At 37.2% G+C, this 23,934-nt stretch overlaps 2 protein-coding genes across 4 annotated transcripts in view; one reads left to right on the top strand and one right to left on the bottom strand.

The window, feature by feature from the left end:
* ppat (phosphoribosyl pyrophosphate amidotransferase) overlaps positions 1–5,538 on the bottom strand; it is a 70,842-nt gene extending 65,304 nt beyond the window's left edge. The window contains exon 1 of the mRNA XM_039750900.1: positions 5,208–5,538. Within this exon, the coding sequence (XP_039606834.1) occupies positions 5,208–5,335 (128 nt within the window). The 5' untranslated portion in view covers positions 5,336–5,538. The remainder of the gene's footprint in view (positions 1–5,207) is intronic.
* paics (phosphoribosylaminoimidazole carboxylase, phosphoribosylaminoimidazole succinocarboxamide synthetase) overlaps positions 1–23,934 on the top strand; it is a 70,936-nt gene that overhangs the window by 36,316 nt on the left and 10,686 nt on the right. For 2 of the 3 annotated variants that reach the window (XM_039750898.1, XM_039750896.1), the window contains exons 9-14: positions 6,195–6,231; positions 9,214–9,411; positions 17,195–17,373; positions 18,093–18,272; positions 18,455–18,568; positions 22,080–22,163. In XM_039750898.1, coding sequence (XP_039606832.1) covers positions 6,195–6,231; positions 9,214–9,411; positions 17,195–17,373; positions 18,093–18,272; positions 18,455–18,568; positions 22,080–22,163 — 792 coding nt within the window. Of the gene's footprint in view, positions 1–5,721; positions 6,032–6,194; positions 6,232–9,213; positions 9,412–17,194; positions 17,374–18,092; positions 18,273–18,454; positions 18,569–22,079; positions 22,164–23,934 lie in introns of those variants that run through there. The other variant, XM_039750899.1, reaches the window with a different exon arrangement.

Raw genomic sequence — 23,934 nt, forward strand, 5'->3', positions numbered from 1 at the left:
GAAATATTGGGCTGTAGCAGAAGGCAGTTTGTTCGTTGAAGGACTAGAGAAGGGTACAATAATGAGTGTCTGCAGGCAACAGTGAAGCAAGGTGGAGGTTCCTTAAATGTTTGGGGCTGCATTTCTGCAAATGGAGTTGGAGATTTGATCAGGATTAATTGTGTTCTCAATGCTGAGAAATACAGGTAGATACTTATCCATCATGCAATAACATTCAGGGAGGCGTATGATTGGCCCCAAATTTATTCTGCAGCAGGACAATGACCCAAACATACAGCCAAAGTCATTATGAGCTATCTTCAGCCTTACGAATAACAAAAGTCCTGGAAGTGATGGTATGGCCCCCAAAGAGCCCTGATCTCAACATCATCGAGTGTGTCTGGGATTACATGAAGAGACAGAAGGATTTGAGGAAGCCTACATCCACAGAAGATCTGTGGTTAGTTCTCCAAGATGTTTGGAACAACCTACCAGCGGAGTTCCTTCAAAAACTGTGTGCAAGTGTACCTAGAAGAATTGGTGCTGTTTTGAAGGCAAAGGGTGGTCACACCAAATATTGATTAAATTTAGATTTCTCTTTTGTTCATTCACTGCATTTTGTTGATTGATGAAAATAAATGATCACACCTGCCTAAAACTTTTGCACAGTACTGTGTGTGTGTGTGTGTGTGTGTTTATATATATATATATATATATATATATATATATATATATATATACTGTATATATATATATAGTGATAAAGGTGCTATATTGCACCTGACCCGGCACAGACTGACCCAGAGGCACGTGTAAAATTCAACAGGGAAACTGAGGCACCATCGTCAACCAGGGAGGCTGCCACCAAGCGTCCCGGGGGGAAGGGGCAACTGAGAAGCCCATGGCTGTTCCCCTGGAACATAAGTAGAAGGGATGTCACCTGGCCCTAACATTGCCCCTCTTCCAGATGAGTCCCGTGGGAGCAAAGATCAGCGAAGCACAAAGAAGATACATTTAGCAAGTGTTTGCCAGGAACTGTGCCTATGTTCGCAGTCAATTTCATGTAATTGATCTAGTAAGAAAAGTATTTATTTTAAACTACTCCCCACCCCCTTCATCTTATCTGCAACCTTGTGCAAATACAGAACTGGAGACTAGAATTCGCATCAGCCACTGAACTTAGTTGACAGCATTTAAAATCAGAGCATAGCCTTACGTTTTTGAAAAAGCCAACCCTATTGTCCACCTGTACATCATCACTATTTTGCAATACCAATCAATAATCAGCAAAAAAAATCAGCGTTAACCTCTTTTTTAAAGTTTCAAAAACAAAAACAAAAAAAAAAACAACAAAGTTTACAGCAAGTGAACCAATGGAGCCAAGCTACAACTGAACAGAATGAAGCATGACTTTCAAAATGTAATAAGAAGAGAACAGGACAGTGCTTTTGAGAGAGATAAATTAACTTTTAAGTTTTTTTTTTGTTGGAAGAGATTTATTCAAAATGACTTAATACTGATGTAGTACGATTTTTAGGTTTGATGCTATTGGAGAGCTGAGATTTTTTAGCAGTTTTTAGCTTTGAATTAATCAACTTTAAATCCGTTTCGTAACACTTCAAAATACCACTATTGGTGATATCCTTTAATACGGAGTTCTGCTGAAATCACTTTCACACCAGCACCACCAAGGACTGTATAGTGTACTGAACAGTAAGCAGCTCAAGTGAGCTAATATTAACCCCTGTTAGAAAAGCAATACAGATATTGTACACTGAAAGGTTCTTTGTTACATAGTACTTCTGATAAATCAATTAACCAATATCACTATACCTGTAGACTCAGAAAATTTCCTGAATGAAGCCAGGTAACACAGCACATTACAGCACAGTACAGTACAGCACATTAAATAAAATAGCTGGTTGATGTTTAAGCTTTGGCAAGAACAGTTTCAAACATGCAGAATTCATTTTGCAGAACATCGTTCTTTTGCCCTCTGGATGTGTGCTTGCTTGTAACGTTTCACTCTCTCCCTGTGCTGAAAGAACGCCTGCAAACTCAAATGGTGATGTACACTAAATGTTAAAATTATAATTAAATAAAATGAATGTGGTCTAATAAAATAATTGGGACCAGGTTATTATGTAATAATCGAGGCAGACTTAAGTATTACTGCAGGGATTCGGGATCAATATGTGTACAAAATTTTATTCAAATTTTTGATTCAAAGTAGCCACCTTTTTAAAATGCCAGTCACTCTGGGCAAGTCACCAACTCTGCCTCCAGCAAAAAAAAAAACCTAGACATTCACATCATTGCTTCCATTTGGGAGATGGGTGTCATCCCAAATGACTGGAAAATTGGACTTCTTGTCCCTATCTGGAAAGGGAAAGATGATCGACTGGATTGCGGCAACTACAATTACCCCTTTTATACTTAATAATCTGACTCAAATTTAAAACAGATTTTTTTTTCTCCTGCTCTCCTTTAAAGACTAAATGCATGCCAAGAGCATTAATACCTCACACATTCCTAGAATTGGACATCATATAATATGTACAATATATAATCTGAAAAACTGGAGAATCTTTACTGCATTCTTGCTTGATGCTGAAACAGTTATTATGTAAGAAGCTATCAGGACATATGAATCAACATAATTCTTACTATTTAGATTTCTGAATCATGTGCACACACATTTGCTTTCAAATTACGTGGTCATCAGTGTTTTGGATATCCTGGGCATACAGCTGGATAACCGATATGTGAATTATGCAACAAGAATAATGAGATTTTTTTTCACGGTCATTTAAATCCAGATTTATATTTTCCACAAAAAAAATTCTGTTACTTGATTACTGGACAGAGTGGTATGTATAAAAATTGTACGTGTCACTGTTTGTTTAAATCATTAACTGGCAAGACCATAAAAGCAAGTCTCTTGAGAAGTAGATATCTTAATGTCCTTGAAAGAAATACTTGAACATTTGTATCTTTTTAAAAACAAATTGAGGAATGCAAGACAATGAAGAGCGTGTCTTTCTGAAGTGAAACAAATTGATTACTTATTGCATGGTAAGACAAAAACAAACACTTTCATGAAATAAAAAACAAAAAAAAAAATATGTAGAAAGCTACAACTCTAACAGTTGTTTTAAAATATTTGATTAATAACTGAAAATGCAAAACGTCTTTCATTAAGGTACAATTTGATCACCCTCAATCATTATTTTCTGATGAGACATGAATAGGGCTCCTTATTTATATAATTTCCTTAATTTTGTTTTTAAAACCAGCGGAGATTTAATCTAAATGAGGACATCCTAAATATTATACATTTTTTCTATAACCTACTATTGGGTATGTTGTTACTTGATACAAATATATCTATAATTTTATTTTGCCAGCAGGTAAAAGGATTAAAATAAAAATGTAAAAAACATGGGAATGGTGCTATATAAACAAAATCTATTATTACTTCTCATCTCCCATAAGTTAAAAATGCTTTTGTCTGAAGATACTTGCTTTCAAAATGCAAGTTTATAAACAGACATATATAAGTGACCTTGCCACATCTGTAAAATTAGAAAACATGCACTTCTGTTGTCACTATTTTCCATATGCCATTATCACAACTTCACTTTTGTTTATCTATTTTGAAAATTACCACAATTTCTTTGTTTGTTTTTTCTACAAAGAACTCTTCTAAAAGCATCTGTTTGTTGGAGCCTACCATACTTTTGGACAGTTTGGAGTATAACAAATTATGATGCTGATCTCAAAGCTCCCTTGGTGAACACTCATTCACCATTGTTGTCCTCTGTAAATCTCTCACCCCAGACCTTTCTTTGTGTGTCATTTCAAATGTATTCTCTGTACTGTGTTTTTTTTTGTGACTCACCTTATTATACTTACTATGGTACAGTATATTACATCTACTTACTACCACTGTCTTTTGACTTTGTTAACCACTTTATATTCTGGCTTCATACCAGACAACTTCAGGCTTTTCTAATTGTTTCAGTATTTATTCTGTGATTTACTCTAGGAAATGTGACTAAGGGTTTTAGGCCTTGGACTTTAGACTAGAAGGTTACTGGTTCAATATTGCCTACTCTCTGTGTGATCCTTAGACATTCATTTAACCTGTGTGTTTTCCAAAGGCAACAATGTTCTCAAACCCTCCCTTTAATTCAGCCTCTCCTGGCAGCATCAAGCTCAATACAGGAATTAGCCCCTGAATGAAGTATCAGTCCATCACAGGGCCCACTCACACATAGCCAATTACATTGGTACACAGTTACACTCACATTAGGGCCAATTTAAAAATTACCAGTCAACCTCAAACAAACGTTTTTGGAATGTGAGAGGAATGCTGATCCACATTGAGAAAGGGTAACACAGATATGGACAGAACATGAAGACTATTTACAAACTGTGACATGGATGAGGATTCCAAATTAGATTCTGGAGCTGTAAGGCAGCAGTGCCAACCACAACTTCATCGGAGAATAAATAAATTCGGATGGAAACTGTTGTACTCTAATTGTGTAGTTGTGAGGTGACACAAGACGACAGTCGCTTACTAAGTGTTATAGATTTCCAAGGCTGTTCGTTCTCTACTACAGAGTACTACTACTGCTACTATAGCTTGTGCGTATCACCATTACCACTTAACCGTGCTTGGGCGCCAAATGAATAAAATGCACTTTTGCTTCCGGACAACAAACAAACAACCTCTAGCCTACTATAAGTTATACGTTTACGAATTCAAGTATTACCACTGAAATTATGACATTGGGCAAATAACTTAACCTGCTACAGCTTCATCATTATAAATAAATCCCATCAGGTAAAACACTGCAGTACACCCAAAAGATGACCTACGGCGACCGATCCAAGAATACTCTTCTTCCAACAAAGACGAAAAGAAAACCCAATGAAGTTGTTTACAATCGATTAGTCAACAGATTTGCGAAAGGTTAGCATTGTGCACCCACAAACATTTTGACCGTTTAGGCAGGCGATAGACACCCGCGTTATTGGAAACAATGCGGTGCATGAAAATGGGGGTCCCACCAATTTATGATTTACCGGTCAGCATCGCATCATTTGCATACACCAGACATAAAGGGTAAAATAAGTAATATTCATGAAGTGATTTATATTAAACTATTTAGACCTAGCCTCATACGCATCACATCGTTATAACAATTAGCCTTATTTACCTGTGCTGTAGGGCTACCAGCCCCAAAGTTATGACCTGTGCCACTTCGAGCTGGGTCGGCCACTGTCCGGCAGCCACACAGCCGAAAACTCCGCACTCTTCCCGAATCCCGAGCTCCTCGAACTCCATGCCTTAAAATATGGGGTTTGGGGTCAGAACGGCACAGCAGTAAAGAACCCCAAATCCAGTGCGCTATATTCTTTGTCACCCCAAGTCAGCTATACTTCCTCCGGCAGCAACTTTCAGCAGCACCCACGTGTTGCTTAGTGCCACCGTAAGAGAGCTCAATGGACTAAACCATTTGTTGCGTGGGGGAGACTAAACCATGCATAATAAACAATAGCAGATGAACAAATTTATTTTAACAAGTTTCAGTAGTGCTTCGGAGAAGTAAAACTGAAGCAGAAACGTAGATGGTCTTTACTTTGTATTTATTTATCGAATTAACATATGTATAAAAGTTAACACGTACATTGGTACACGCTTTAGCAGACCTGTTGGATAGCTTGCAGAAATGTATTTAATTTAACAGAAAAAGATATGCATACAGTATGAAAATGTAGCGTTTTTATTATTGTTAATAACGTAGGTGTGCAATTCTGCATGTGCTTATACATGTATTAATTTCTGTATGTATGCATGTAAGTAAGTCTCATGTGTGCATTTCTTTCGGACTACCGCCTCACGTGGAGCGTACGGGCATAGTGCGTCACGAGGTATCGACGAGATTTGAGTTTAAAAGAAAGGCTTTTGAAAACTTTTGAAGTCCGTTTAGTTCGGGATCGCCTTTCAGACACTTGTATATTTTTTACTCTGGTTTTACTGGTAAGTACTTTTGCTTTCACTAAAGAGAAACTGATGCGTGGGGTTGCGATTATGTTTTGCCCGAGGTGATGGATGAAATGAGTGCGTTATTACGAAATTTGAAGGGGGAAGGGTGACAGGCAAAGAATTAACATTCAGCTCACGTCGTTTTTTTATTTTGCAGGTACAGCGACTGACCGAAGAAATGGACCCTGCACACGGTTCGTATTTTTTTTTTATAAAAATGGGGTAAAAACTTTTTAGATTAGCACGTGCACTTGCTTTACTTCCGCTGCGAGGCTGCAACATTTTGGGCGCATCCTAAGCGTTGACCCTTGGTGTTTGTCCATTTGGAGTTTTCACCGTCTACCGCGTACACGTGGATTTTTTTCGGATATCTTAAAATCCATACATTTCATGTTAATTTTGAGGCTACCCTGAATAAGTTATTGTTGGCGTGCCCAGCGATAAATTGGCGGCCCGTTCATGCCTAGTTCTAGCCCTTTGCAACTCTGCAAAAGGTAGAGGGCGTATTCAACTGTGATCTAGCTGATGTGGGATAGAAAATGGATCGAGTTTACCCCCCAAATTAAAGGGAGCAAGTGGGGGCCCCAAAAACCATTGCGTTACGGTTTCAAGTCCTTCTACTGACACTATGACGATGAGCAAGTAACTTCACCAGCCCGTTCTGCAAGAGCTGACAAAATAAATGTAACCAATTGTTTCTAACAGTATGTTGCATGCTGCCATAGATACGGCGTTTGTCAAATAATAAGCGTAATATTAAAATCATTATTTGCAGAAAATAGAAATTATCTTGAATATATATCTGGTAGCTTTCCCTCTCTTTTTTTTGTAAACTTCGTTTATTTAATAGGTTTACTGTACCTTTTTAAATTGCCAGTAAAAAGGCACCCCTACACCTGTTATCCATATTATTTCATGTAGGGTGATAGTTTGTCTTTTACCTGGGGATTCATGTTTGACAGCTTGGACCCGCTAAGTGAAGCACGCTTATTGCCATTTCCACCAACACCATCAACCAGAACAAAGTAGTCTTCTCTGGTTGATGGTTTCTTCAGTTACAGCCAAAGATGACATTAATTGTGCCATGATTAATATATGAGACAGGTATCTGTATACAGGACTAGCCTTTGTAGAAGATACTAGGGAAGTTCTGCAGTGCCTTTTATTTTAAGTCTTGTATTGCCTTAATTTTTTTCTCTGCACAGTTTTGCACTGTGTAGGGCATCAGTTTGTTTATATGTAAACTTGTACACTGACTTTTATTTTTGGATGGATGATTACAGTTGCATTGAAAACTGTTAATATGTGCTTGTACCCAGTCATAAAAATGTTTTTGAAGCCAATGGAGCACATGACTGCCAAATTCCTAAGACATCTATAAATGGGCAAAGAGGTAGATCATCATTGTGCATCCATAATGGAGTCTGAGTTAATCTTTTTGGATCTGTGGTTAATTTTTACCAATTGCCATATTTCATCAAAATAAATGCATGCCATAGTATCTTGTGGTAGATTATTCAGGAATATTGGATTCTAGGACTTTTGCTGTACACCTTGCAGTTCCCATGTACTTTCTGTTAAGCCGAGTTTGCTCTGTTATGAGTATTGGACTTTGCCAAGGGTTCACCTTGTCTCCTCTCCTTTTCATGTTTGGGAGAGTTCACCACTAAGTGTGATAAGATTGGAATGTGAACTATAGGTTCATGGGGTCAATATTGTCATTTGTTCAGAGTACAAGGAAATTCTTGCTTGCATATGCTAATCAATGTGCAACATGTTGACACTTTTCTGGCACCATGATTAGTGAATATATGTAACTACATCAAAACTTCTGTCTTCTCTGAAATAAAAATCTTGTAACATATTTGACATTTCCTTATTTTGTTAATTTATACTGATCAGAGTGTACTTCTCTTGCAGTTCTTTTCATAAAATTTTACTAATTTTTCCTGACTGTAACATGGAGAGGTGATCTAGCACTTCTAAATGTATCGTCCTTTGCTCGCTTTCCTAGAAAAATGTCACTTGTTCATTTCAGGTAAAGGGTAAGCAGCTGCCCAAGTTGGAGCAGCTGAAGTGCCTCAGGCTCTTGCTTACATGATGGTAGAGGTGATTAGAAGTTTGACCAGTGAGTCTGTGCTGAAGCAGCAGTTTTATGGACATTGTACTTGGCCAAATATTTTGACTTGCTTTTAGTCCATATTCCAATTCTCCCCTTTCATTATGAGCTCTGGTTATTTACTGAAAGACTGAGCTTACAAATATAGGTTCCCAAGTGGCATTCAGCACTGTTAGTTAATTTATGTATCCCAATCTTAATGCATGTGACAAGGTGTATAGATGGCTTTAATGTTGAATAAGTTGGTTAAACTGCTAGACATAACTTGGGAATGATGCATGACTCCTGCAGATGTTCGACCTCCTGTGTTTTTTTTATATATATGTGTGTGTGTGTGTATATATATATATATATATATATAAATATATATATATATATAAATATTTATTTATTTATTATTACAGCAACTACCATCCCTTTCATTTCCACATTCTTAGTTGTTCAGTTTCATTCATATCAGACACATGCTGTTGTGTGGTTACAGTGTTTTACAAAGTATCCCCTGGTTTTACAATTCTCTATGAATGTGCTTAATAAAATATAGAATATAGTTCAGAGGAAGAGTGCCTTTTGGTGTCAGTACGTTATGGGGAAAAAACAATTTATACCTGATCTTTCACGTCATCTTCCAAAGTGCCATTACCATAAAAATCATGGGAAAAGCACACAACTCACTCTTTGAATAAAATATTCACCCCATCCATACAGGAACTAGCAAGGTTTATTCATTTCCCGGAGGATGTGAATTATATTTTGGTTCTTGTACTGGTTAATGCAATTTTCTAATCATTCATAAAACACTGTTCATAGAAATGTGCTCTGCTTCAATTTTGCTCTACATCAGTGACAGAAATGGCAATAATTAGATCTTTTTGGTGCAGCATTTACCATACAGTATTAAATAGTTAGGCTTGTTTCTTCCATTTCAAAACCAAATATTTCTTGCTGCACAGCTTATGCAAGAAACGGCATGTTTTCAGAATTTTAACATACCTGAGTGTTTTATTTTACAGTTGATACAAGCTTCTCTAATTAAGTATATTTGTGCTTCTCATAGAATTAAAACTTGGAAAGAAACTTAGTGAAGGTAAAACAAAAGAGATTTACGAGCTACCAGACTGCCAAGGCCTTGTGCTGGTACAGTCTAAGGACCAGATTACTGCTGGAAATGCAGCTCGAAAGGACCAAATGGAAGGGAAAGCTGCCATTTCTAACAAGACGACCAGCTGTGTTTTCAAGTTGTTGCAAGAATCTGGTAAGTAAATTTACAGCAAACCTTTGCAGCTTAAAAGTTATATACTCTTGTGTCTGTGTGTATGTGTATGTATGGTAAGGAATTATTCAAGCGTGTCATGTCCATACTTAGAGACACTATCAGGTAGTGTGTGTGTGTGTGTTCTTTTTTCATTTTATTTATTTTTCATGAAATAGTTTACAATCGCGTTCTACTTATTGTCAATTCATAAAAGGTTTTTCTGTGCTCCTGGTTATTTTTGGTTAGAATTACATAGTTCTTTCTGGACCATCAGAGGTATATATTTAAATATGGGAACCCAACTCGGAGATAACATATTAATAATAGAAGTAGAACATTGTGCACCCCCTCAATTTTCTAAACATGGCTATATTCATTTAGAGACCACTAAACCCCGAGAATGTTAACTACAGTAAATTTTAGATAAACACTATTTTATAAAGGGATTAACTCCTAAAATACTGCCTTCATGTATGGTAAAAATGTGGTCACAAACTGCTTTCCCATTCATTTCCTTCTAGTTTGTTACGGGGGAATAATTTTTCTTTTTACCATCTTTCCAGTCTAATTTGCTTTTTAAACCTTGATTATGTTCTATACTTAATATACACTTCCACAGAGTATGTCTGAATGTATTGAAAACATTTAGAACTTGTGTGGCAGAGTTATTTAGCACTACTGCTGTTCAGCTCCAGAATTCCTGGGTCACATCTTAGCCATTTACAACGTATGTGAAGGCATAATTAAAATACTATTGGACACAAACAATACACCATAATTTATCAATATACTGTATAAATTTAACAGCATATAAGTTCAGTTTAGTAAAATGGTAATCGGAACAATGTACCATGTGAAAATGATGGTGTGTGTCACCCTGCTGAGAAGAGAAGCTGTGTGCTATGAGAAAGCATTTTCAGTTTGTGAATGTAGTGCAGTGTATGCAGGGGGTATTTGGTTCCTTTTGCTGGTGGTGGTAGTAGTAGTAGTATTAAATATTGTCAAATGTACAGTGAAATTCTTACTTGCATGTGTGACAAACATGTAACTCCTCACTATTCTCGGCACTATTATTAACAAGAAAATATTAAAATACACCATTTGTTTCATAGAAAAAATATTTATTCAAAGAACATCATAAGTATTTCAGTTACTAATTTTTTTTTTTTTTTTAATTAATTTTATTACAATCCATACAAAGCAATCAAGTTTTTACAAAAAGAAAAATTAAGAACAGATCGATCCCCACCCCTGAGAAAGAGAGTAAGCCAAACGGCGTAAAATTTAAGGCTTGTAAACATACCTAAATTAATAAATTCTCTGTGCTTTATGAACTTATTTTAAAATATTACTAATTAGATCCTGCCATGTTTTGAAAAAGTCTGTAGATCCTCTAACTGAGTATTTGATTTTTTCCAATTTCAAATAATATAACACATTGGTTTCCCATTGACTGAAAAGAGGATAGTTTGGGTTCTTCCAGTTTAACAGAATGAGTCTGCGTGCCAAAGTGTAGTGAATGCAATCGCAATTTGTTTGTCTTTCTCCACTTTAAGCCCCTCTGGAAGAACCCCAAACACAGCTGTTAATGGGTTAGGAGGGATTGTGAGTCCAAGGCTGTCTGAAAGGTAATTAAAAATTTTTGTCCAGAATAATGTTAATTTGGTGCAGGCCCAGAACATGTGACCCAGTGAGGCTGGGGCTTGGTTGCAACGTTCACAGGTTGGATCATGCCCTGGAAACATTTTGGAGAGTTTTAGTCGAGACAGATGTGCTCGATATATAATTTTGAGTTGTATAATTGTATGCTTTGCGTATATGGAGCTCGAGTAAATTCTCTGCATTGCTACTTTCCACTCTTTTTCTGATTATATTAATTGAGAGATCTTTTTCCCAGTGGCCTCTTGGATCTTTGAAAGGAAGGGATTGTAAAATGATCCTATATATTGTAGAGATGGAGTCTAATCCTTGAGATTGAGCAATATCTTTTCCAGCATGGATGAGGGTGCAAGATGAGGAAAATCTGGAAGGTTCTGTTTAACAAAGTTCCTGATTTGAAGATAGTGAAAGAAATGTGTAGCTGGAATGTTAAATTTGGAATGTAATTGTTCATAGGATGCAAAGACGTTGTCTATATAAAGATCTCTAAGCAAGTTAATTCCAAATTTTTCCAGATATTAAAACTGCATATGTTTGTGAAGGTTGAAAGAGGTGGTTCTCTTGCAGGGTGCCACAGATAGAAGCTTCTCCTCTTAAAATGCTTTCTACATTGGTTCCAGATTCTAAGTGAGTGGAGCACAATTGGGTTATTAGTGTATTGCCGATAACGTGTATTTATTGGAGCACAGAGCAAGGAATACAAAGAAGTACTGCAGGATTTTACTTCTATTGCGGTCCATGCCTGTGTATGTTCTTCTATTTGTGTCCAGGTTCTTATCGCCTGTATATTTGCTGCCCAGTAATAAAACTGGAAGTTAGGTAGAGCCATGCCGCCTTCTGCCTTTTGTCTTTGTAGGGTCGCTCTTTTGATGCGTGGATGTTTTGAATTCCAAATAAATGAGGTTATTGTTGAATCTAATTGCTTAAAGAATGATTTATTAATGTATATTGGGATGTTTTGAAATAAAAAAAGGAGCTTAGGAAGAATATTCATCTTAACAGTGTTAATTCTTCCAGCTAGTGTGAGATGAAGGGTTGACCATCTATGCAAGTCTTGTTTAATTTTTTCCATGCAGACGGCGAAATTTTGTTGATATAGAGCTTTATGTTTACTTGTGATGTTTACCCCTAGGTATTTAAACTGTTCTGCAATGATAAAAGGTAGGGTGTCTAATCTAATATTATATGCTTGAGAATTCACCGGAAAGAGTACACTTTTATTCAGATTAATTCTGAGACGACAGATCTTTTGAAATTCTGTGAGTGCTGCTAAGACTGCAGGCACAGAATTTTCTGGGTCCGAAATATACAGTACCATATCATCTGCATATAATGAGATTTTCTGTTCCAGTCCTTCTCTGCTAATCCCCTTTATCTGATCAGTATTTCGACAATGTATTGCCAGTGGTTCAATGGCAATCGCAAACAGCAGCGGTGACAAGGGGCATCCTTGTCTAGTGCCACGCTCTAGTTTAAAGTAGTCTGAGCAAATGTTGTTGATGCAAACTGAAGCTTCTGGGTTAGTATACAGTAATTTAATCCATGCACAAATGTTCGGGCCAAACCCAAACTTCTCTAATATAGTAAAAAGGTATTTCCATTCAATCATGTCGAATGCTTTTTCTGCATCCAATGATAATAATATTTCTGGGGTGTTTGATTTAGTTGGTGAGTATATTACATTAAACAGGCGTTGAAGATTTGAAGATAAGTGTCGGCCCCTAATAAATCCAGTTTGGTCTTGTGATATTACCGAGGGGAGCACTTTCTACTCTACCTTCTGGCTATGATTTTAGAGAGTATTTTAACGTTGTTATTCAGAAGTGTTATCTCTGGCTTCTGTAAATGTTGCTAATAGGAGGGGAGCTAGCTGAGGGGAGAATTTCTTGTAAAACTCTGCAGGGTAGCCATCAGGGCCTGCTGCTTTTCCACCTTGGAGTGACTTTATACAATCTAGTAATTCTGATAACGCCAGAGGTTTATCAAGTTCCTCCACACTAAAAGCGTCTATTTGTGGTATCTGTAATGTATCCAGAAATGCATTAGATTGTATATTCTTTAAACTCAGTAGTATATAGGGATTTATAGTAGTCTCTGAAAGTGTGCATTATATTTTTGTGTTCGATGATTTTATCTTCGTTCGTGTTAGTGATTACCGAGATTGCGTTGCGCACTTCTTGCTTGTGAATTTGTTGAGCAAATTTAGTGCATTAAGATGATATACCCAGATAAACCCGGGTGATGGTGTTAAAGATGTGTCCAAAATAAGCATAACAAGTCTTAATGCAGTAATAGCAATAACAGTAAACCAAGGGTATTATATTGAACAGTCTCGTTTAGGGTAGAGATGAAATAATTAGAAAGGAAAAAGAGAGAAAAAAAAAGGAGGAAAAAGTAATCTATACTAATAAAAGGCAAAGCACTCACTCACTCACTGACTCATCACTAATTCTCCAAATTCCCGTGTAGGTAGAAGGCTGAAATTTGGCAGGCTCATTCCTTACAGCTTACTTACAAAAGTTAAGCAGGTTTCATTTCGAAATTCTACGCGTAACGGTCAACAACATCCGCCATGTTGAACTTTCTTATTTATGGCCCCATCTTCACGAAATTTGGTAGGCGGCTTCCCTACGCTAACCAAAACCAATGTACGTACTTATTTCGGTGGTATGATGCCACTGTCGGCCGCCATATTGAACTTTTCAACAGTCTTTGTTACTTATGGGCCCATCTTCAAGAAATTTGGTACGCGGGTTCCCAACGCTAACTGAATCCTACTTATGTACATATATACGTCCATAGCCTGCAGCTCGGTCACCGTGTGTGTGGGTCCCCCATCCAAACGCCTCCCACGTTGTTGGCTGCCTGCCTATATAAGGCCATCCGTCACTCCAGTCTCTACATTCCCTCCTTGCTTCGCCACGGGATTCACGTCTCCCTGCTGATAACTAGCCTTTTTATTTAATCCACGGCTTCTCTGCTGTTTTATTGTTCATTTATTATGATTATAGTTATTGTGTAGGTATTTTAGACTTACTTTACATTGTTCAGGTACCCATTTCCTTTATCATTCCAACCGTACCCGCATTAACATGTCTATCGAGTTAATCACCATCGATCAAAGAACTGTCACTTACTGAGTGGTTTCCATGCCCGGAGATGGCACCTACCTTTTCCATTCCCTTTGTTACATATTGCACGGCCATATCAGGCTCACTCTTGATATCCGGAGGAACTTTGTGTCTTATGTATTGAATGACTGGGACAGGTTCAAGGTGTGGACTGATGACGGTACAGGAGATAATTATACTACACAGGAGCACTATAAGAATGAAATGCTTAAGCCCTTCACCTATGCATCTGCATGTGAGTTGATGGCTGCCGCTGAATTGTTCGGTTGTCGCTTTCAAGTGTACCGAAATGGCCAAATATTTTACAGCTTTGGACAATCGCCAATGCCTCTTCAACATCTTAGATTCACAGGTGACAATTTCAGTAGTGGACACTTTGATGTTTAAACTCTCAAAAGCTGGATGTGAAGTTATCAATGAAACTAGTTGTATACTTACAGCGCTTGACAGATGCCGAATGTCTCTTCAACACAAGTCCTACAAATATTGTCGTAATTGAAACAAACCATGAAACTCAAACCGATAATGACCGCAGCAATCCAAGCTGTGAGATTTGAAACAAGATTACTGTTTACAAGGCCAACTGTACGTTGCATGCTTAAGAGTAAGCTCAGCGCACAGCTTGGTCATATTACAACCGGAGGGCCGAACTCACAATGTAGTATACAAAGAGATCCTTAACCAATAATTATTGGTATATTTTCCCTCAGTTTAAAAAGGTTTAAATTTCTTCTTAAAACTTTTAAGGCAGTACTTTGCCGCTGCGAAGCGCGGGTATTTTGCTAGTTAAGCACAATAAAACATAAACAGATAGCGCCCTAGTAATACTAAGTAATAATAAGAATATATGAGAATATATGCGGATAAAAAACCCGTATTTTAAAATGAATAGATCAGACAGTAGATTATTAATCCTAGCTTTATCATTTACCGCCATGACTCACTATTATGTATCAGAATAGTCCCGGGATCAGCTTTGTTAATTCATTTTTTGCTTCTTCCTTGCTAGCAAAGACATAGAATTGACCCTGCCATTCAACTTTCAGTTTTGCCAGACACAGGAGGCTGTATTTGACACTGGCTTGCCGTTGCCTCTGTTTAATATTATAGAAGGCTGAGCATTTAGTAGCTGTTGCTGGAGAGAAGTCAGGGAAGATACGAATGTGGTTATTTTCATATATAATATCTTCCTTGTTTCTGAGGAGTGCCATCACCTCTAGCTTAAATGATGATCGTTCAAAACGAACTATAAAAGATCTTGGTCGGGGTCTGACGGTGTTTGATCTGCGTACGCGGTAAGCCACTGCTATCTCAGATTCTGCTTCAAAGTCGTCCCCGATTATTTTAGAAAAAAGTTCAGCTGCGAATTTCACAGGGTTTGAACTTTCTCCATTCTGACATTATACCTTCTACTCCCATCTTCTAAAGCAGCCAGTCTGTCTCCAAGTTTTTCTCAGAGTTTTTTGCATTCGGAACTGACATTTACTGCTCTTTCCTCGGCACTGGCATCTAAATGCTTGGCCATTTCAATCCGATTCGTGAATGTCTCCTTGAAATCCTCCAGTTGATCAGTAAGCGTGCTCAGTTTAACCGAGTTTTCCTGAATGCACTCTTCAATTTTACCCAGCACCTGTCGAAGCTCAAGTTGCACCTCTTGACGCAGCCTTTCATTTGCCTGTTGGAATTCCTTCCGCAGCCATTCATTGGCCTGTTTCATCTCCTGTTTCAATTCCTGTTTCAGTCTCTTAAGTGCCTTTGCCATTGCTTTCTCATTAGCCTTCTCGCTTTTCTTTATATCTTGCTTGAGCTCAGCGAGCAACACCTTCAGTTCAGATAGTTCAATTGTGCTTTTTTTTTTGCAAAGTAACCAATAAATGCATGTGAGGTAAACTCCGTTTTTGAAATTCGATCATGTAAATGTATGCTCGGATTTGACCGAACACCGTTTCAGGTTCTTTCAATAAAATTAAGACTTTCTGATAAAACAATCTACTTATGAAAGTCGGAATATCCTGAGCCGATGTAGCAGGTGGCATTGTTTTCAAGAAAATCCGGATTTGTGGCCATTGTGGATTGCACGTCATTGTAATAAATAAATCTGGCCAACCAATAGTTCAGGATATTGCCATTGCATCATGATATAATAGGCAGGCAGCCAACAACGTGGGAGGCGTTGGGATGGGGGACCCAACGCCGCCTCATACGGTGACTGAGCTGCAGGCTATGGACGTATATATGTACGTAAGTAGGATTCAGTTAGTGTTGGGAACCCGCGTACCAAATTTGTTGAAGATGGGCCCATAAGTAACAAAGACCGTTGGAAAGTTCAATATGGCGGCCGACAGTGGCGTCATACCACCAAAATAAGTACATACATTGGTTTCAGTTAGCGCAGGGAAGCTGCCTACCAAATTTCGTGAAGATGGGGGCAGCCTTCTACATATATATATATAAATATATATATATATATATATATATATATATATATATATATATATATATATATATATATATATATATATATATATATATATATATATATATTATTATGTATGTGTTACGGCCAAATGGTCATGTTCTAATCTTTATTTTGGTTTTTTCCACTTCTATCAACATTTGGGGTCGTTGGAATAAAAGGCACTCTTTTCTTGTCTTTTGCCTGCACATTTTCACCACACTCGGCATGGCCATGAACCCACATGTTCCATACCTCCTAACCAGTACTTTTTGTCTACTTGCATCTGTAGGGTTTTGGACTTCTGAAGTTTTCAAACTCCTCCAGTTCTGCTTTGTTTTTTGTCAGACTGTTCAATATCATTGGTAAACAAATTCCTATGGTTACAGTGATCTCTTTGATCAATTTCCCTAAAGGTATTTGACTGGGATGAGATCCTTTTTTGAGTTTGAAAAAAATGTTTACTCACGGTTTTGTAAATTTAGAAGATTTGGGGTATCAGTGAAAATGTAACTTGTGACTCTCCTTTTTCTTAAAGGGATCAAGACTGCCTTTATCAGACAACATTCTGACACTGCCTTTGTAGCAGCTCACTGTGAGATGATCCCAATAGAATGGGTTTGTCGGAGAATTGCTACTGGCTCCTTCCTGAAGAGGTGTCCTGGCGTAAAGGAGGGGTACAGATTTACCCCTTTGAAAGTTGAAACCTTCTTTAAAGTAAGGCCATATTTATATTTCATGAAGGCTGTGTGTTTGAGTGTGTTTTTATTTTTTAACAAGTATTATGGTAAAAACAGAAAGATGCAAGTTGGCTAAAAGCATCATATTATGCACTGCTTTAATGTGAGTAGTAGTACTCCTTGGCACTCCTTTGCTTCTCCTTTTTTGTTGTTCCTTTGTTTTTTAAAATGTGAAATCACACCACAGCAATTGAGATTTTTTTTTTTTATTTGTTTTCTAAGACCACTGTTGCAGGGGAGCTAAAGTTTGTTTTATCTACATAAGGGACCAATCCTGTTCAGTGTTGCAGTCCATCACAGGGCACACTCATTCATAACAGATCAATTTTAGAATCGCTAGTTGACCTAGCAAACATATCCTCAGGATTTACAGAGTGTTCATTGTACAAACTCCACTTGGTGAGAAGGCCAGCAATAAAATTTAGTTCTGGAAATGTGACGCCACTGCAGCGACGTCTAGACAGAAAACTGCAGTATACTAAATGAAGCATAGTAATTGAAATGTTGATGTGTATTTTCATCAGAGAGCTGATCAGGAATTGCAACTCTTTTCAGTCTAATAATGTTGCAGGACAGTGAAAGATAAAACAGACTGTATTCTGAAGTGTAATTCATGCTTGATTCTAATGCAATTGATTGCTAATCAGTTGGTTATAATCAATGAAAAGTGTCTATTTTGTCTTTTCCAATATATAGGATGATGCCAATAATGATCCCCAGTGGTCGGAAGAACAGTTGATTGAAGCAAACTTCTGCCTTGGAGGGCTTAAAATTGGACGATGTGAAGTAGACATTATGACCCGCACTACTATGGCCATATTTGAGATTTTGGAGAGGGCCTGGGAAACGCAGGACTGCACACTTGTTGACATGAAAGTAAGAAATTGCTTTTTTTTATTTCATCTGCTGGACACCTTGGGCATAAGTGGTTAAACAATGTTTGCAATACTATATTGTTATATGTACACATTGATAAAAATTAAGTAGAGATTACCATTTTATGGTATTATATGATATGGATGGACACTAACTTGACGTTTTTACCTGTTTTTCCCCAGATTGAGTTTGGTGTTAATAAGATGACCAAAGAAATTATTCTTGCTGATGTTATTGACAATGATTCGTGGAGATTATGGCCCTCTGGGGATCGTAGCCAACAAAAGGATAAACAGGTGGGTTCTGGCCTTGTTTTGTCAGCATGAATAGATTGCATAGAATCTTAATTCTGTTAAGAAACCGTTAAAACAATGTGCTGCTTGTACTTGTTGTAAATGAAAGGGGTTTTTTTTGTTTTCTTTTGCCTTTACTTGATTTTTAATTTCTTATCTATATGTGAGTACATTTTTCCCAGAAAGTACTAACTACAGGTGTACCAATCTATGTATTGCCAGTTGTGGTGTTGGATTAATTTTATTGAAAATTGGACAGTTTTAAATCCATTTGCTCATAAGATGTTCCAGGCACATGTGGATCATTCAAAACCTGATTGTAAAATTTTTGCCTATGAAGCAATAATAAAACATACTTTGAAACTTTTGAATACTTTAATAATCAAATTATAAACAGTAACTTGCTTTAATTTTTTCTTTGTTTATTCTACTTTTAATTTAAAAAATTTTGTCCCTCCAGTGTTTCTGTGCGTTATGCTCAGAAATGTGAAAAGGATTCATGATATTAATTTTTATGAAAACAGGTTGAAATTGACAGGTTAAATAATTCATCTGTTACATCCAAGTCAATTCAAGATGGAGAGCACGTCCATCACATAGGAGACTTGCATATGCACACATCAGAACTCAACAATAGTGTATTATGGTGGTTGAAGTTAAAAAAAAAATATGAACATTTTTATGTCCATTTCAAGAGATCTTTTAATATGTAATCCAGATACTAAAATCTTCTATATATATATATATATATATATATATATATATATATATATATATATATATATATATATATATATATATATATATATATATATATATATATATATATATATATATATATATATATATATATATATTATATATAATATATATATTATATATATTATATATAATATATATATTATATATAAATATAAATAAAATCTTCATTTGGATCTTGATTGTCCGCGAATGAATTAGAAGAAGAAGCACTAGATGGCAGTAGAGAGACAGCTAAAACATAGGCATTGCATTTAAGAATCTCCTCCAGGCTTGTACGACTGAAGACTCTAGTAGTCCAGTCACACCTCAAAACACAGACATTCAAACTAAACAAATTGTTGTGCTTTACATTAACTACAGAGATCTTCATTTAAATCTTGATCTTTGTTTGTCCGCGAATTCCACGCATGCGTAGACCACCTTCCAGTTTAGTACGTTGTTGTTACTCATGGATGTCAACAATGTGCCGGAATAATGAAAGGGGTGGTGGACAGTGTTACGCTGGTTAGCTTCTGAGGCCATGTTAAAGAATGAGATTGCCGAAGATAAAAGGTACGTGCCTACATAACATATGAATGAAAGAAAGACAGTGGGTAAAATGAATGACAACGTAACAGCACGCTCCGAAATTATTATTGTTACGTTGTAGCCGGCGAGTGCTGCGCGTCTCACAGTTGTACCGTGGCTTGCTCACATGTCAGTGAAGTGATCCCTATTTATGCTTTAAGAGCCTGGATACCCATGTGTTCCCCTTTTATAACCATTGCTCCGTGTATATTGCCTTACTCTTTGGATTGCCACAAAGCAACCTGCGAGATTGGAGAAAGGTTGAGAAGATATCGTGAGAGGAAATGATAGCGTCGTGAAAACGAGACGGACTATGAACGGACAGAAGCAGAAATGCTCCCGCACCACCACATAATTACTATTCGGACAGTGATTCCGAGTAGGCCGTTCCTATCGAATCAATGTCCAAGGGTTTTCTTTTGTAATTTTGTTTCCTTATAAAAATCATAATGCTGTGCGACGAAGGGCCCAGTTCACGACTGGCAGCCACGTTTAAACAGGGAGCCCTTCACAGACAACTTTAACACGCACATCGTAGTTGGGCGCACATGGCTAGTACTAATATATATATATATATATATTCTGTAAATGGAAAACCAGAAATGTATCGTGTTTAGATAAATAAGATTTTTGACCTTAATTCATTACGAGTGTGGGGTTGTCTAGATACTTTATTAATCCCAAGGTCTACTTGAAGTTGGCAGCAGAAAACGGTTCCAGATGCATCACCCGGGGGTTTGGGGGTTAGTGATTGTAGTGTTATGGTGAGATTACACTTATGACTCCAAATTGAAAATTATGCTTTTAGAGACAATATGGCTTGATGAAAAGACAATGGGGAAAGTCTTTGATTAAGGATTACTGTACATTACACTTTGACTGCATTAGAAGCAAGTGCGGTTACCACCAAGTAACCTGTTTATGCCTTCTCTCTAGGTGGATTTTTGTGCATCATTTCATGACACTTTTTCTGCCAATGAAATTGCAGTGAGACACTGTATAGCCTATATTCTAAGTTAAATTGTCATTTAAAGATCAGGATCATGAAAATCATAGGAGCCGTGTTTGTATTATTCTGGAGCAAACATGCAATCTGTCACCAACTCAGCCTAATATAGATAATGCTAGTGTTCCTATTCCTTGGCATGGAAACAAAATTCAGGAAGACTTGTTTACTTGGGTATTTTTTTTTTATTTTTACATTGCTAAATTTTGTTGCAGATGGTTTTTTTCCACAGCATGAATATTTAGTCTTCTCTAAAACTTTACAATCTTGTGAACTGAAACCTGGTATGTTAGCCCTTTACTTACAATTTTATAATGCTCAGGGGTATTGTTTTGAATACACAATATTAAAGAAGGTTGTGTCTGATCTAAGCAAGGTGTCCTACTAAAATAACATCTTCATAAGTATCCGCTACACTGCAAAAAGATGAAAAAAACCACTTTACTGATCCTTTGTAAGTGTCTTTAACACCAACAGAAGCTTTTGTTAAGATCTTTTTATGTAAGACTAAATTAGTAATAAATGCATTTTTGCAGGACCCAAACAAAGTGTTACCAGAACAATCAAAATAATATTAAACTGGCCCTTTTGTATGCTTATTATCACTCGCACTGGTCAACAAGCACTTCATTAATTGTTTGGAAATGTTTTTCTGTATTATGAAGATGAAGTAATGCACAATGTGTTGTTGATATGGTGTGTGGTGTTTGTTTGTTTTTTTTTTTTTTTTGTTTTTGTTTGTTTTAAAATGTGGTGACTAGTGCAATTACTAGAACAGACATGAAAGACAACCATTTCTGATCATTTGTAAGGCACACATTTATTTTTTATGTAAGATACAGCAAAAGAGCAACCACTTGAAATTTGCTAACTATATGTAAAGAACAAAAACCAACTGATTTCAAACCCTAGTCAGCCAGTCCGTGTACTAGTGTTACGTCAGTACTAAAATTTTTGACTTTGGTATCAATACCAGCTTTTCAACCTTTCTACCATTACCAATATGGTTCCAAAGCAAATAATGGATGCCCTCTACCCCACTCCATCTCGCAGCTTTCTCAACTCGCATGCATATACAAGCCTCCCTGTGTAAAATAAACTGTACGCCACGCAACCCTTCAGTGTACCATTTTAAAGTAACATTTTATGCATACCTGTAATTCGGATTAATTTTTACAGGTTTATCGGGATCTCAAAGAAGTTACTCCAGAAGCGATGCAGATGGTGAAGAAGAACTTCGAGTGGGTAGCAGAAAGAGTTCAGGTATACGTCTCTGATTAGTGAATGTTGATACTCTTAAAATTATACTTGTTTATAGATGTTCAAATTTACAATATTACTTTTTCTTAGCAGTGTTTTAAGGTATTTTAGTTTTTCTTGTACTGTATTTTTTTTCTTGCATACATTTTGGACCTTCATTTTGGTTGTGGGGAGTAGGGATTGGGAAAAGGAGAAGTCTATTTTTTGAAAGTGTTAAAATCTTTTGGACAAATAAGGATATGGCACCGTTATATATGACTTTATAATAATAATGCATTTTATTTATAGGGCACTCAAAGTGCTGCATAAAAAGTTTAAACAAAGACAAACAAGATAAAAACAGATAAAATAACAATAATTAGTAGCATTCTTAATATGCTTTCCTAAATAGAAAAGTCTTTAGCTGTTTTTTAAAACCGTCCACAATCTGCTGTGTTCTCAGGCTCTCTGGTAGGGCATTCCAGAGCCGTGGAGCAGCCACTGCAAAGGCTCGGCCACTCATTGTACGAAGTTTGGTCATAGGCGGGTGAAGGCGGTAGGTATTTGCAAAACAGAGGTTTCTTGTAGTGGATTGTAATATAAGGAGTTCCTTAAGATATTGTGCAGCATTTCCATGGATACACTGGTGAGTAAGCAGACAGTTTGTATTCAATGAGGTGAATAGGGAGCCAATGAAGTGACCGAAGGATTGGTGAAACGTGTTAATATTTCTGCACCCTCATCAGGATCCTTGCAGCACTATTTTGAATTTGTTGTAGGTTTTGAAAGCTCTTGTTGGGTATCCCGATGAGAAGTGCATTACAATAGTTCAGCCTAGAGGAGGCAAAGGTATGATCCAGCTTTTCAGCATCACAGAGGGAGAGGCAGGGATGGAGTTTGGCTATATTTTGGAGATGAAGCAATGCAGTTTTACAAAGGTGATGGACATGTGTATCAAATGACAGATGGGAGTCTAACTTGACACCCAGATTTGTAACTGGGCAATGTTACAGTCAGAATAGGAAATGCAATTTATGGAGGAATGAAGTTGATGTTTGGGGTACCAATTAAGATCTTCAGTTTTGGCCCTGTTCAGCTTGAGGAAATTCTTGAACATCCAAGCCTCAATCTCATCCAAGCAAGAGGAAAAAGTTAATGGAGGTGTAAGGGAGATCGAATCCAGTCTCACATAGAGCTGTGTATCATCAGCATAACAGTGGAATGAAATTCCATGCCTGCCGATGATGTGACCCAGGGGTAGCGCATAGATGTTGAAAAGGGTTGGCCCAAGGACTGATCCTTGTGGGACCCCACAGGTGACAGTGTGGTTACGAAAATTAGAATCCCCCAGGGCAACATACTCTGCTCTATCTGAGATAGAACTCGAACCACTTCAGAGCAGTGCCAGAAAGTCCAATTATATAGTGGAGACGATGGAGGAGAATATTATGTTCTACTGTATCAAATGCAGCTGTAAGGTCCAGGAGGATAAGGAGTGATGGAGAGCGCTGGTCAGCAGCCATCAGAAGGCCATTGGTGACTCTGACCAGGGCTGTCTCTGTATTGTGAGAATACAATACAATACAATACAATACAGTTTATTTTTGTATAGCCCAAAATCACACAGGAAGTGTCGCAATGGGCTTTAACAGGCCCTGCCTCTTGACAGCCCCCCAGCCTTGACTCTCTGAGAAGACAAGGAAAAGCTCCCAAAAAAAACCTTGTAGGGAAAAATGGGAGAAACCTTGGGAAAGGCAGTTCAAAGAGAGACCCCTTTCCAGGTAGGTTGGTCGTG

This window comes from Polypterus senegalus, chromosome 4, assembly GCF_016835505.1.
Source record: "Polypterus senegalus isolate Bchr_013 chromosome 4, ASM1683550v1, whole genome shotgun sequence".
Classification (NCBI taxonomy): domain Eukaryota; kingdom Metazoa; phylum Chordata; class Cladistia; order Polypteriformes; family Polypteridae; genus Polypterus; species Polypterus senegalus.